This window comes from Motacilla alba, chromosome Z, assembly GCF_015832195.1.
Source record: "Motacilla alba alba isolate MOTALB_02 chromosome Z, Motacilla_alba_V1.0_pri, whole genome shotgun sequence".
NCBI lineage: Eukaryota > Metazoa > Chordata > Aves > Passeriformes > Motacillidae > Motacilla > Motacilla alba.
In genome coordinates this window covers 17,822,467-17,838,239 of record NC_052046.1, presented here as the reverse complement: position 1 = coordinate 17,838,239, position 15,773 = coordinate 17,822,467, and the positions used below count along the sequence as shown (strand labels likewise).

Below are 15,773 nucleotides of genomic sequence, written 5' to 3'. Positions count from 1 at the left end.
TCTCAGATCCCTCAAAGATGACCCTATTCTACCATCACATGTACTAAAAACTATACCTTCATTCTAAGGCAAGAGATCTGTGTCAGAACAGTAAGAATGTGTTTTCTTAACATAATTTAAAACTGTCAGTGAAGCAGCAATGTATTTACTCCCCTGAAAACAGTATGAAGGGACAAAGACACACTGAGGGACTCTGCAGGTTTTCCTGAATAACAAATCAGAGCACAGCATAAGGAATATTGGTGGTGTCCCTCGATGGAAACCAATTCAGGATGCAATGGCCTCATGTAATTTCTTTTTTATACCACATGGTAATGTCAAGAGCCATGTCAGGCTTCTTTACAATTGAGTCTCTGCCAACAGCAAATGCTGGTTTTTCAGCTTTAACAGCTAGGAGTGGATTTTGGGATAAGGGGAAGAAATGAGGAGAAGAAAGACTCCTCTCGTAACTAAGCTTGAGATATACAAAGATGCAATAATCAGCATGTTATGACTAGTTCCTAAAGAAGAATGGCAGTATCAGAGCAGGAAGAAAGTGGTTTAACATTTGAAGATGGTATGAAAACAGGGGTTATCTGAGGGTGAAGATATCGTGACATTTAACAATGAACTTATTAAGTTTGCTTGCTGCAAAGTTTTTTCCAAAAGGATTAGCACCTTCTTCAGTTAAACCAGGTATCTTTTGACTTTAAACACTAAAGCAGACTAAAGCTATTTTACAAAAAACAAAGAGGTTTTTTAAATGTATGCCAGAGCTGACACTTAAGAGCTAAAAAACAGTGAATATATTAAAATAGTAAGACAAACTCAGAGCTGACATCATATACCAGGCACTTCACTCAGGCAGATACAAGCAAAAAATGTCTGTCAACACAATCCTCCCCACAGAGAACTCTATATTCCAATACAGTAGATGTGCACGGGGCAAATGTGCAGGGAACCAAAGCCACCAATGACCATTTTTAGAACCGTAACAAAAGCCTGGAATTGTAGAAGGAGAAAAGCACTACTCTGCTTAAAAAAAAAGAAGTCAGTAGGACAGTAACAGAAATGGAAAGTGTTTCCCCTGTTGCATTTGGACCAAATCAGAAAGCATAACAGGCAGGAACAATCAAATCATCAGGATGCAGTAAAAATACACGCAAATCATCCAAAACTCTGAGAGAATACATTGTACAGAAAAACACAATGCTAAATGCAGTTCAGTGATAGCTGAGCTTAAGTTTTACTGCAAGCAACCTCAGACATAAGCATTGCATTCAGTGAAATAAATAGTTACAGAGCTTCTGTTAATATTTTAGGGAAATAGCTAACTAAAGCAACATTCTGTAATGTTAGCAGCACCACTGTCCCTTTATACTGACACCATTCTAGAATGGTTAGAAGTATGAACTACATAAAAAATTACTTTGGATTAGCCAACTTGATACCAACAGGATTGCTGCACTTTGGAAACCTCCCCAGCAGGAAGGAAGCCCTTTTCTATCAAATGTGCCAATACTTTGACTAGGTATGCCAAAGTAACCTGGAAGCTAAGGTGATGACCCATAGTGCAATTTACCTCAAAAAGGTTAACCATAACGTTGTCCACATGTGTACTGAGCTCACAGCCAAAGCACTGTGGCAGTATGGACACACAGCCTCCCTGGGATACCACAAAAGAAAGACATTTCCCCAGAAACCCTAACAAAGCTACCTAAAAGTAATTTGAATTGAAAAACTAAGAGTTAGATTTGACTCCCATCTGCCAGTCAAAAAATCATGAGCCTCTAGTGGTGGCCACAGATTTAACAGACTCCCACAATATCCTGAAAGGGACCCACAAGGAACGTGGCATCCAACTCCTGGTCCTGAACAGAACGACCCCAAGAATCACACCCTGTGACTGAGAATACTGCCCAAACACTTCTTGAACTCTGTCAGGCTTGGTATTGTGATCACACTCCTGGGAATCCTGTTCCAGTGCCCAACTATCCCCTGGATGAAGAACATTCTTTCTTAAAGTCACAGATTTTCTCCCTACAATGGCAAGCACCATTTTCCACTTTTGGTATTCCAAATTAATACCTGGCAAGTTGAAGTCCCCCATTAGGACAGCAGCAATTGATTTAGAGGTGTTCCTTAGCTCCGTAAAGGACAGTCAGTGTCATCATCCTGGGTGAGTGGCCTACAGTGGACTCCAACAATGACATCTGCTTTTTCTGTTTGCTCCTTAATCCTTACCCAGAGGCCCTTAACCATACCATCACCAGCCACAAGCTCCATATATTCCACCCCATCCATTAGATACAACACCACTCCCCCACCTCTCCTGCTGTCTGTGCCTCCTGAGGAGCCTGCCACCATCCACAACACTCCAGTGACACAACTCATCTCACCTGGTGTCACTTATGGCACTGATGTTACCAATGGTGGGGAAAAAGGAACAGAGCAGAGTGCTTTGTACTCTTCATACTCAGGAGGAGTAAGAGGAAATGAAAGTTTCTTCTACAGGCACTACAAAATGAAGAGTTGTCTAGTCCAGTGCATAGATTCTATCACCAAAAAAAAAAAAAAAAAAAATCTGTCCAAACCATAAGAATCTGACAGAAGACTGGGTTGTGATTATCCAGCAGCATCATTCTCATATCTACCAAATGCTACTGCAGTTGGATTACTGGTATAATAGAATTGTTTTAATCCCTTTCATGAAATTATTTTCTCACCTTTCAGTGGACTGTCTTATGATATCACTAATAGTGTCAACAAGTCAGCTACAAAAATAATTACCTACTTTAATAACGATGAAAAGCTCACTGAAGTGTTATATAAAATGCAGCATTTAAAATATTTTTAATAGAAACAGCAATTACATGCATTGTTCCTACCAGACACCTAGACCAAAATCAGAGAGATAAAGTCACTATGTAGTTTGCTATATTCTTTATTAAGAAATAAACTTTTTTTACTTAAAAATTGGATGTAAGTCAGTACACAGGTCTAGGAAACAAAGTGTATCTCATGTTAAATTAGTGCATGTCTAAAAGATAAATTTTACTCAAGAAACATTTTATGTTTTCTCGGTTTTCAGATTCTGATTTCTGAACTAGTAAGAATTTATGAACATGCTCAGTTACCATGAAGGAACACTCTATGTTTTGTACAGTACATACCTATGCTCTGCCTCAAGCGAGCTTGAAAGAACATTTGCCTGAGGGAAAGCTGAAGTCTGAATGATCTGCTGAGGTGTAACTGAAGCATTGCCGTTCTCCTGCGGAATCTCATTTTCAAAGTTTCGGTTTACATCTCTCTCACGATGAGGACTGTTGCTGTTATGCAAGCTGAAGGACTCATCATCCTAAACACAAAAATAATTTTACATTACAAAACGTAAAAGTTAATTCCATCCACAAGTAAATATCCAGAAGTGCTGCAATTCAGTAGTTCTGTTTAGTTTAAATTAAGTTTAAATGGAGAGACGCTGTACTTCACAGGTAATTCTGTCCACCCTTCTGGCATTTGCAGTACCTCCATGCTACAGAATTCCTAAGATATGCTATTGATTAAGTAATGCAGAAAGCATCTCACATGCTCTTCCCCAATTTTTTTTTCTGCAAAGTTTTACACATTCAAATGTACTTCAGCTGATAACAGACTGTTGAATTTTTATTGTTCCTAATTAAATATCACAGCTGTACGTGGCAGAAGTCTGAAAGTATATGACTTTTCAAGTTTACTTAGTCTAAGGGACAGGTCATAACACCCATATCTCAAAGAGCAAATTCTCTGTCATGAATTCAGAAACATTGCATACTGCTCTTTAAATTCAGACAAGCTCACTTACACACATGCATTCAACCCCAGCTTCTCAGGCTGTTGTGAACAGCAACTGTAAATTACTAGACATTAAATTCAAATCAGGAAGAAAATGTATTTACAAAGCTGACTGTTCAGGTTCACTCAAAGATTAAAAGGTCTTTAGTCTATAAACATGAGGTATTTCTTTCTACTCTACTCATTCAGCAACCTGTAATTCATATTTATGAATGAGCCAAACAGCCTCAGAAATCTTACCAACTGTAAAAACAAAGAAGAGTACAATCATTATCTAGTTAAAACCTTCTCAATAACAAAATCCCTAAACTGGGCATACAACAGCGTTACCCATAGCAGGAGGAAAAAATGCAATCTTTTGCACCTGTAAGAAATCATACTTCAGAGCACAGGATCCACACCACCATCATTTCCCTCCCACTCACATGTTGTCTGCTTTCAGAAATATTAGAACAGTCAGCAAGATATTATTAAGAACACATATCCCAATAAACATACATTCAGCTACTATTACATTATATGCCTGAAGTATATATCACATAATACCAAGAAAAAATTATAAATTTACTAAGCAGTTCTAATATACAGGGCAAAACAGCTTCTTCCAAGTGTGATTCAGCTGCTGAGTACAATTTGCCTCATTATCTCACAACTCTGAATCTCTAGATGGTTCCTAAGATCTTTCTAATTTTAAAACAAAATCTTTGTCTATTTCCTGAACACATGAACAAAGCTATCCCCAATATCCATCTCCGGGTACTCAGTCACAGAATACCTAAGGAAAAGAAAATATGTACGCTTTTCTTAGCTCACACATACAGCTAAGTTACACAGTCCCATTACAGCAAACTGCATTTTGCCTGAAATAGGATCAGGGTCAGTAATGTCAGTCTCACTTTTATGAGCAATGTACACTGGCACTGTTTCCTTTTTACTGTCTCAGAAGCCTAATATCACTTCCTCAAAATCACTTGTTTATTTGGCTGATTTCTAATTTATGGGATTTTATGTTTTAACAAGACATCTTAAACCGCTCATTTACAGCAAACAGGCTTATAATAACCTCATTCTGATTAATAAAATACTTCACTTGGACTATGATAACTTGTATGATAACTTGGCGGCTGGTAGCATTTGACACAAATATTCTCTAGTATCAATAAAACACTGCATAAATCAATTCAGACTGAAAGAAACCTGATGCATGTTACATACAGCCATTACAGGCCTTCAAGTTCTCAATTAGTTAGAACCAGCAGTTTATGTATATATTGAGCTATTGCACCTATGATTAGACTAGAGAACTTCTGGCTACCTAAACACTAATTAGAAAAGAAATGGTTTGAGAAGCAGAACAAACTTTTTTGTTTTCTAGGATATGAAACATGTTTCAGGGTATGAAACATTGCCCTCCACAAGTCTGCTGGGATGAGGTGGGATTCACGCAGGAGTTTAGAGGGAGCTGGCAGTTCACTGAGATACTTTCCATCATTTACCAGCAGCCCTGGATTACCAGAGGTCCCAGGCAACTGGAGGCTGGCAAATCACAGAATCACAGAATTTCTAGGTTGAAGAGACCTTTAAGGTCATCGAGTCCAACCCATGTTCCAACATCTCAACTAGATCATGGCACCAAGTGCCACATCCAGTCTTTTTTTAAACACATCCAGGGACGGTGACTCCACCACCACCCTGGGCAGACCATTCCAGTATTTGACACTCTTTCTGTGAAAAACTTCCTCCTTAATTCTAGCCTGTATCTCCCTTGGCGCAGCTTGAGACTGTGTCCTCTTGTTCTGTCTGCTGTTGCCCGGAGAAGGAGACCGACCCCCAGCTCACCAGAGCCACCCTTCAGGAAGTTGAAGAGAGTGATAAGGTCACCTCTGAGTCTCCTTTTCTCCAGGCTAAACAACCCCAGCTCCCTCAGTCGTTCTTCATATGGCTTGTGTTCCAAGCCCCTCACCAGCCTCGCTCTCCTCTGGACGCACTCAAGTGTCTCAACGTCCTTCCCAAACTGAGGGGCCCAGAACTGGACACAATACTCAAGGTGTGGCCTCACCAGTGCCGAGCACAGGGGAAGGGTGACCTCCCTGCTCCTGCTGGCCACACTATTCCTCATACTGGCCAGGATGCCACTGGCCTTCTTGGCCACCTGGGCTCACTGCTGGCTCGTGTTCAGCCGACTGTCAACCAGCACTCCCAGGTCCCTTTCCACCTGAGCACTGTCCAGCCACACCGTCCCCAGCCTGTAACGCTACAGGGGGTTATTGTGGCCAAAGTGCAGGACTCGGCCCTTGGACTTATTGAACTTCATCCCATTAGATTCCGCCCATCCATCCAACCGTTCCAAGTCCCTCTGCAAAGCCCTCCGTCCCTCTAACAGATCAACACACGCTCCCAGCTCAGTGTCAGCTGCAAATTTACTACTGAAAGACTCTAAACCCTCATCCATGTCATCAATAAAAATATTAAACAGAACTGGTCCCAGCACAGACCCCTGAGGGACACCACTGGTGACTGGCCTCCAGCTGGATGCAGCACCATTCACCACCACTCTCTGGGCTCGGCCATCCAGCCAGTTCCTAACCCAGCACAGAGTGCTCCTGTCCAAGCCACAGGCTGCCAGCTTATCTAGGAGTGTGCAGTGGGAGACAGTGTCAAAGGCCTTGCTGAAATCCAAATAAACAACATCTACAGCCTTCCCTGCATCCACTAGGCGGGTTACCTGGTCATAAAAGGTGACCAGGTTGGTTAAACATCACCTACCCCTCCTAAATCCATGCTGACTGGGTCTGATACCCTGGCCATCCTGTAAATTCTGTGTGATGACACTCAATATAAACTGTTCCATTATTTTGCCTGCCACTGAGGTCAGGCTGACTGGTCTGTAATTACCAGGATCCTCCTTTGCACCCCTTTTGTGAATGGGTGTCACATTGGCCAGCTTCCAGTCATCCGGAACCTCTCCAGTGAGCCAGGACTGTTGGTAAATGCTGGAGAGTGGCTTTGCAAGCTCATCTGCCAGCTCTCTCATTAGCCTGGGGTGGATCCCGTCTGGTCCTATAGATTTATGAACATCCAAGCATTTCAGTAGTTGACTGCCTCCTCTTGGATAATGGGGGGACCATTCTGCTCCCTGACACCATCAACCAGCCCTGGCAGGTGGGTGTCTTGAAGGCAAGTCATCTTCCCACTAGAAACTGAGGCAAAGTAGGCATTAAGCACTTCGGCCTTCTCCTCATCTGTAGATACTAAGTTCCCTCCTTGTCCAATAAAGAACAAGCTCCACCCCTTGCTCCTCACTGTTTCACAATGGCAATCCACTCACATGCTCAACAATCTTACCATCAGCCTCACACACAGGTAGCTCCACCCCTTGCTCCTCACTGATTCACAATGTGACAATCACTTGCAAAAAGTATTGGAAGGAGATTCCAGGGAACTACAGGCATGTCAGACTCGCCATAGTACCAAGGAAGGTCATGGGGCAGATCAGTATGAGTGCCATCACCCGGCACATACAGGACAACCAGGGGATCAGGCCCAGCCAGCACAGGTTTGGGAAAGAGAGGCCCTGCTTGGCCAACCTGATCTCCTTCTATGACCAGGCAACTGCTCAGAGGATGAAGAAATGGTTGTGGGTGTTTTCTGCTTGAACATCAATAAAGACTTTCTTTGACACAGTATCCCAGAGAATTTGCAGAAGCTGGCAGCCCATGCTTTGGACAGGGGCACTCCTCACTGGTTAAAAACTGCCTAGATGACTGAGCTCAGAGGGTGGTGTTGAGTGGAGCTTTCTTCAGCTGGTGGCCAGTCACGGCGGGCTCCCTAGGGCTCACTAATGACCACTTTATCAATGATTTGACAAGTGCACCGCAGTCAGTTTACAGGTGACACCAAAATGGGTGGGAATTCTGCTGGAAGGACAGGAAGGCTCTGCAGAGGGATCTGGACAGGCTGGATCATGGGTACAAGGCGAGTGGTGTGAGGTTCAACAAGGCAAGTGCCGGGTCCTGCCCTTGGGTCACAACAACCCCAGGCAGTGCCACAGGCTGGGACAGAGTGGCTGGAAAGGGACCTGGGGGTGCTGGTGACAGCAGCTGAACATGAGCCAGGGTGTGCCCAGGTGGCCAAGAAGGCCAATGGCATCCTGGCCTGGATCAGCAGTGGTGGGGCCAGCAGGAGCAGGGCAGGGATTGTCCCCCTGTGCTGGGCACTGGTGAGGCCACACCTCGAGTGCTGTGTCCAGCTCTGGGCCCTCACTGCAGGAAAGACACTGAGGAGCTGGAGAGAGTGCAGAGAAGGGCAATGGAGCTGGGGCAGGGTCTGGAGCACAGTTCCTGTGAGGAGCAGCTGAGGGAGCTGGGGGTGTTTATCCTGGAGAAAAGGAGGCTCAGGGGAGACCTTATCACTCTCTATCACTGCCTGAAAGGAGGTTGTGGCCAGGTGGGGGTTGGCCAACACCGTGACAGGACACAAGAAATGGCCTCAAGTTGTGTTGGGAAGATTCAGATTTGACACCAGGAAGACCTTCACAGGAAGACTTTCTACCACAGGAAGCGTAGTCAAGCACTGGAATGAGCTGTCCAGGGAAGTGGCTAAGTCACCGTCTCTGGACATATTTAAAAACCATTTAGATGTGACACTTGAATACATGGTTTACTTGCAGACTTGACAGTACTGTTAATGGTTGGACTCAATCTCAAAGGTCATTTCCAACAAAGTCATGTATGATTAAGTTAGTAAACTAAGCCTAATTTATCCTTTTTATTGTTGCTAAAGACACACAAGTACTTAAGTCATGAACATGCACTAACAGATATTGCAGAAAAGAAACTACAAAGCAGCACTGGAGGAAGAGTAGTACTTGGAACAGTGTTTTCAAATTCATCAAAAGGTAATTCCTTTCCTTCATTTAGGGATCCAAGACCATTACTTAACAGCTATTTACAGCAAAATAAGAAGTAGTTTATAGTTTGTCTGAAACCTACTGGATCTACAGTAAGTATTAACAAAACTACCTTCTCTTGTCTATCATGATTCTCATCTTCATGTTCCTCTTTCACTCTGTCTTTTTTCAATGCTTTCAAAAATTCACTCTTCTTATCAGTCCGCATTCTTGTCAATTTTGTTAAACGAAGCTGACCAGATTTGTCAACAGGGGATGAAGAATTTGACCGATTACACTAGAGAAGGAAGTCAGAAAAAGAAAGAATGTTAGAAGTGTGTTCTTTTAATTAAAGACACAGCTATCTGTTCTTTGAGGTTTCGCATATATTCACAGTCAAAAGTAGAGGGACAGTCTGCATTTTGGTATAAACAGTTTGTAGATGTAAACCCAGAGAAGCAGGTTTATGTAGCACTGCTAGTGAACAGCGGGCCTTCTGAAACATGTCATACCTTTAGCAGTTTTGAAGTCTAAATGTATCAGGTTGTATTTTCTAATGTGGATTTTTATTCTAAATCAAACCTACAAAGGAAACTGCAGCCAGTGATGTGCATTCTACCTTTCCCGCATGTTGAGTTCCAAAAAAAACATATTTCATACAATTCTTTATAAAATTTACTGCCCATCCTCACTTAAGCAAATTAAATGTTTTGTAAATTTAACTACAGCTACTACTTTACCTCTTTCATTGAATTTTCTGTTACAGAAAATGCCTTGACAGCTGATTTGAAAGGACTGAAACTGCCAACACCATATGCAGATTCATGAGGAAATGCATTCCCAAGTTTATTTTCTTTTGCCTGGCTTTTCCACTGTGTGGGCTAGACAGAAGAATAAAGAGATGTAAAGAGTCATTAACTACAAAAGGATTCTTTCAAGAATCTTCAAAAAAATTATTAAGCAAAAGCAAATCGTAACTGCAACCTTAATGTAGTGCAAACATCTGTTTTCTTGTGGAAAAGAGGCTGTTTATGAGCAATTCATCTGCTCATAAATACTGTTCATGCTGTTTATATAAAAAATAAATTTCAAAACAATTAAGATCCTCATATTTGAGGTATTGAAAATGAAATATTGGACTTCAACACCATTATTTTAGATTCAAATTGTTACAGAGTTAAGAACTAAATTCCTGAAACAAAAAAACAGAAATGAAACCAGTGAGAATAGCTCCGTTGGTTATAGCCTGGTGATGATAATGCCAGGGTCGTGGGTTTTAAGTCCATATGGACCATTCACTTAAGAGCTAGACTTGGTGATTCTTGTGGATCCCTTCCAACTCAGAATAGTCTGTAATTATGCATATAGAAAGTTGCATTTGGAAAGGGACCAGAATAACACTACTAGGTTATAATGTCATCTCTGTCTATAACTGGGATAAATTCTGAAGATATTATTATGCTGACTATGCCTCTCCACAACGTAGCTAATTTTGTTCTGTTGAAATCATATATACAAAAGGAACTGCTATTGCATAAGTTTAAGACACTGTTTTTACTCTCATCTGTACAGCTGCTCCACTTCTCAAAAGCAGTAGATGAGAAGCAAAGACAGACTAAATTATAATTATAAAATAAAAATGCAAAAAAAGTTGTTTCTATTAATTTTTGGGGTGTGTTGCATTTTGCGAGTGTTGAATATATGATAAAATAGGAACAGTATTCTCAGGGACGAAACAAACACATTGAGAATTACAGCATGATTTTTCTAGGCATGTTTTTTGTAACACTGGTATCCAATACTCACCTTTGCAGGTGGAGTGACAGGTTTGGGGACTAATCCTTTATAGACACTTGTGCCAGTTCCATTCCTTACTGGCTGTGAGTGAAGACTTCCCGCTACTGAGAATCCAGATATCCGCAGTTCTTTTGTACTGCCTTTTTTAATGACCAGCATTCTCTGAGATCTAGATTTAGGATTTAAAGGGTACCCTGGAAGAAAAAAAGAAGTGTGTATGTATATAGATAAGTGTGTGTGTGTGTGTGTGTGTGTGCCTGCGTACACAACTCACTAGTTTTTAGTTCATAAGGTACTGGACAGCCATATGATCCAGACCAAACAGGCATAAATCAGGAACTCAAATCAGTATTAGTTCCACAAATAACATACTGCAAACCTGGAAAAACACAGGTTCTGTTCCATTTTCTACAGTCATCATTTTAAAAATATTTCACTTGGCAATGCAGGAATTGCACTTTTTGAAAGAAAATACATTCTTCAAAGAAACCTGATAGACACTTCTAGAGACTCCTGCATAGCAATTCTACAATCAAGATACTGTTAGTTGTTGATAGTTACTCAAACTTCAAAAGAGTTTATGGCTTTCATATTCCACTTAAGATTTCCTAAAGAATAATTAGTTATATATTTATTAACAGCTCAGTTTAGAGCTCTGCACTGAGTTTCTATAAACATGAGACAAGATGTGCACTGTACATTAGACCATGGCAATGACCAGTTTCTCTAGCTCCATGCTTCAGATGGACGTAACAGGACAAAATTTCCATGTTCACTCAAGAACAAATTAGGAGGCATACAGTCAGCCATCAAAAGTAGAGAAACTGCCATTAAGCAGTATTAAGGATCATCCATTAAAAACAGTTCTAAAATTTTCAAAAAGTAAAAAAATATATTTTTTGTACATGCATTCCAACATTAAGAGCCTTTTCAAGCATTATCTCCTCTCCCTGCAAGCAGTTCTACTTCACATAGTCACTATATCCTCTGTTTAAAAAAAAAGCAACAAACTCTATCTTAAAAGAATACATGACTTTTGCTTTGTTTAGCAGGTAGATGCTACAAAATAGTTATCATAACTGTAAACTGCATTCTTATTAAACCTCATGACAAGATTTTTCATAATATTTACAGGCTCCCATCACATATACACAAGGTAAAATGGAATCTAAGAGATGCCTACATTTTTAACAGATATTAGAAGGGATTGTAACACTCCTCTATCCTTAATATTTTTTCGTTCTAAAGGAAATAATAACAGCCCTCAGTTTTTCAATTACAAAACAAGACTCTTTTATTGAAAGATAGATTATCACATGAAAGCTGCTAACAACATAAAACCAGAAAGCTGTCCAATTATTTATGATGCTGTAAAGGTTTACAGCAATTAGATATCTATATTGAGAGGTTGGCTTATATCTAATATTACTTTAGTATGCAAAAAATACTGGTTAAGTATAAGAAGAAGAATCAGCAAATTAAAATACCTTTAAAATCTCAGTATTAGCAGTAGTTTAAGTAGACATGTAGAAGTTTTCATGTTTAATTAATTTTTTTTAAATAAAAAGGAATGTTCTTATTTTGAGTATATTTACTTTAAAACCCCTGCCATCTAACGCTATCACCTTCTTAGGGGTAAACAATTGACTACATAAAGCCCATTAGAATTGTAAAGTGATAGCCAAACAACTAGGTGAGGATGAGAAAACAATCCTAACTACAGGTGTGCTCAATGCCCATGCTCAGGACTGTATTTGTCACACAAACAACAGCATAAGACATTTGCTTCCAGAAAGAGACTTTAAATCTCTGCAAGCTAACCTACTCTTCCAGCTCTTCCAGGTTTCTCTCCAAATTCTTCCAACACATTTTACAAAGCCTTCAGCTAGCAATCAATACCACCAATTTAGGTGACCAATTTTCATTGCACTTCCTCTTGAAAATAAAAGTGAACATTTCCTGACATCTTTACAAAAAAATGATGTCAAGATGTCATACTTGTTCTGGGAAAGAATATTAGTTGTGGTGGTATCTACAAACTAGCTGACTGATACTCATAAGGAAGTGTTATCCTTTAACAAAAATATACCTACAGTGTAATAATATTGAGGTCTTCTCAATCTATACCTTTATAATTAAAAAAAAACCAAACAAACAAAAAAAAACCCCAAAACTTGTGTTTCAAATAAAACAACTTCAGATCTCTGCTATGTTTTTGCATTTAAAAACATCAAAAATACTCACCCCACACACTTGCAGCTAGAGATTTATTCTGGTTTGGTTCCCTCTCATATTCAGGGTTTAAAGATGGCTGAAAGAAGGTTTTGTCATTATTAAAAAAATAACCCTTGAATTGTGGGATGAATGAACTAGACAATAACAATAACACCAGCAGCATGACCTCTGCTGACAGACTAAACGCCTCCCCCATGAACCAAACAGGACAATGCTCACTTGTTTCTCTTCTCCAACAAAATATCTCAGGCAGCAGCCAATGCCACTACATGACAGCAGCAGAGAAATAAAAAAAACAGCAATGCATGTTTCTTCAAAGAGTAAGATCACCCTTCCCCTCACATCCAAACTGTAGGTTCAAGGTTCAAGTATGAGAGCTCACAAGACCACAGGCATGAAAATTACTTTGTTACTACTTCAGATTCCAATAAGGTAACTGCGTAGAATTTATTACATACACATACCACAGCAGATGGGAATACAACTGTAGTTTCACTTAAATACACAAGTAACAATAATAAACACACAGTGAAAAATCTGGATATAAAATGAGAAACAAGTTATTGGACAAACTACTAACACTCCCTCACTGACAGAAAATTCCTTACATGATGATCTGAAACTGGTGAAATCTCATGAAGTGACTTGTAATGGACAAAATGGTACTTGCAGACAAAGTGAAACCTTTTTAATTGTAATTACAATTTACTTACAAAATCCTCAGCCTCAAACTGGTTGGGTACTTCTTTGTCTTCCTTTTTGCGGGTTTCATTATCAAGTACACTGTTTTCATGCAGTCCCTGGCCTTTTCCACAATGGAAGGTGCTGCTACGAATACGGGAACCTCCACCATGGTACCCTCCACGCTGGTTTGTATTTTCTGGACCATTTCTGCCTTGTGAACGCCAACCATTTCTCTCTTTTCGCCCAAAGTGTCCTTGGATTTTTAAATTTTAAATAAATGTAATTACAAAGCATTTTAAAATAATATTTTACTCTGCAGAATTGTTTAAAAAGTTAAATCACAATCTCTATACACTGGGATATGGTAGCATATGAAACAAGTTTTCATTCGCATAAGCAGCAGGGAAGGATCTCACAAAACAGTGCCAGAGAGAAAATAGCCAGCCAATGCTACAACAAGTCAACCTCTTTTTCTGGCTACTCACTTATATGCTGCTGGCTAGGGTATTAACTCAACACTCTTATTCTACTCAAGAGAGAAATTCACCTGGAATCATGTTACTTTAACCAACCCTTAGCGCTCACAACCTCTCCCAGATGTGTCTTTCTATTACCTCTCTTTGCAGAAAAAGAATTTAGTACACATGAACTGTCATCATCAGAATTCCTTCCTAGCTAGTGCTACAAAGAAATGGCACAAACATATTCACAGTGTTCCATAAATTATACCTCCATTGGGCCTTCCACTGTTAGGATCAAACCCTTCCGAAGAATTGTGTCTTCTGCGATTTGCTTCATAACGATTCTCTGTCCATGAAAAATTTTCAGAATGTTTCTCAAAATTCAGTGATGACTGCAAAGGAGCATAAGTGGTAGACCTGAGATCTGATTAATAACAACTTAATCATCAGAACTGTAACATACACATTGTTCATGGTATATATAGTTCATTCTTACAAGAACTTTGAATGACAGACAATGCAGCAGTCCTCACATGCAAAGCTGTGTCACCATCTCTCAAGCTAACAAAGTGGAAGCTGCATCTTCTGCTCCAGGACACTGAAACAGCACTTAAGTCACATGCCTGTGACACAAGGTAGGAAGTGTCTACTTTGTTTTGGCAGCAAAACAGAGCACAAGTGACTTGTGTTGCAGCAGAAGAAAAAATTTTTAAAAAGGTAAGAAGGGACAGAAGATCACAATTTGGAAGGCCAAGAAGAAGTCTGGGATCTTAATCTGGATTTTCAGAGACTACATACAGGCATTCCATAGAAAGCAAGGAATCCCTTCCACCCGAGGCAGCTATACCCCAACAAAGCCTAATTCATTAATCTTGTCATTACAACTTAAAAAGGCAAATACAAGTAGTCATGAAATTGTAATAAAATCTAGAATCAGAAGTGTCCAGATTCACAAAGATACTTCAAATTTTCAGTTTATAAGCACACATTAGAGAAATTTTAAATAAATAAAATTTTAATATATCAGTAGGAAGTAGTAAACTAAAATCTTGAGAATAGCACCAAGAAATCAAACCACATCCTGACTAGAATTCATACCTAAAGGGATTAAACCAAATAACATCTTTCCTTACACAACCTATAACTTCTTGTAATTCCTCTCTGGGGGTACCTTTAAAATTACTTCCTTCTTCCCACCTAACCCACATAGGAAATCACACACACAAAAAAAGATACCCAAAGCTCTATGGAAAATGCCCCTGTAGAGCTCAAGGTGCTGTTCAATATTCACTACTTAAAATTAAAACTCAAATAAGTGTATATTTAAAAACCAAAGCAGGTATTTTTAGATTGTCAATTTTTAGAAGCCAAATGTAGAGAGTACAAATGAACAGAGCCAAATATACAAAACCTGAACACTGCAAAAAATTGTTAAAATAAAAGTACTTCAAAAAATACCAAATTAATCTAAATATTTTAATGAAAGAAAATCCATAAACAGATTTTGACTGAGCTGCCAAAAATTTCAGAAAGCACTAGATCTGCCAATCTTAGGTGAAATTTTAAAAGATCCTTCATGTGTTCATTTACGTACAACAACCTCTTAAGATTGCTTTTGGAATTCAACTTTCTTTTTTTTTGCATTAACTTCAAAACAATCAACATTTTTACAAAGTATAACTGACAGCATTTTATTTATTGTGTTTGAGTTGTGCATGCTATAAGGAATCTGATGCTTCTGAACAGTGTGCAAAGATCATGCAGTTTGCATTTTCCCCACATGATGGAGATACCCTCCTATGAAGCCTCCTGAGGCAGAGATTACAGTAAGCTTTGTAATCAAAAGGAAATTTATTGGCAACTTCTGTAAGTTGAGAAATTATCTGACTCACTTC

At 39.6% G+C, this 15,773-nt stretch overlaps 1 protein-coding gene across 11 annotated transcripts in view; it reads right to left on the bottom strand.

The window, feature by feature from the left end:
* Window positions 1-15,773, bottom strand: part of GPBP1 (GC-rich promoter binding protein 1) — a 42,722-nt gene that overhangs the window by 5,602 nt on the left and 21,347 nt on the right. For 9 of the 11 annotated variants that reach the window (XR_005255258.1, XR_005255259.1, XR_005255264.1 and 6 more), the window contains 7 exons: window positions 14,147-14,270; window positions 13,447-13,670; window positions 12,743-12,809; window positions 10,508-10,692; window positions 9,442-9,582; window positions 8,835-8,999; window positions 3,153-3,337 (listed from right to left, as the gene is read on the bottom strand). Coding sequence is in view for 3 of the 11 variants with exons in the window: in XM_038124462.1 (XP_037980390.1) it covers window positions 3,153-3,337; window positions 8,835-8,999; window positions 9,442-9,582; window positions 10,508-10,692; window positions 12,743-12,809; window positions 13,447-13,670; window positions 14,147-14,270 (1,091 nt within the window). In the remaining 8 variants the exon portion in view is untranslated. Of the gene's footprint in view, window positions 1-1,955; window positions 2,535-3,152; window positions 3,338-8,834; window positions 9,000-9,441; window positions 9,583-10,507; window positions 10,693-12,742; window positions 12,810-13,446; window positions 13,671-14,146; window positions 14,296-15,773 lie in introns of those variants that run through there. The other 2 variants (XM_038124463.1, XM_038124465.1) reach the window with 2 other exon arrangements.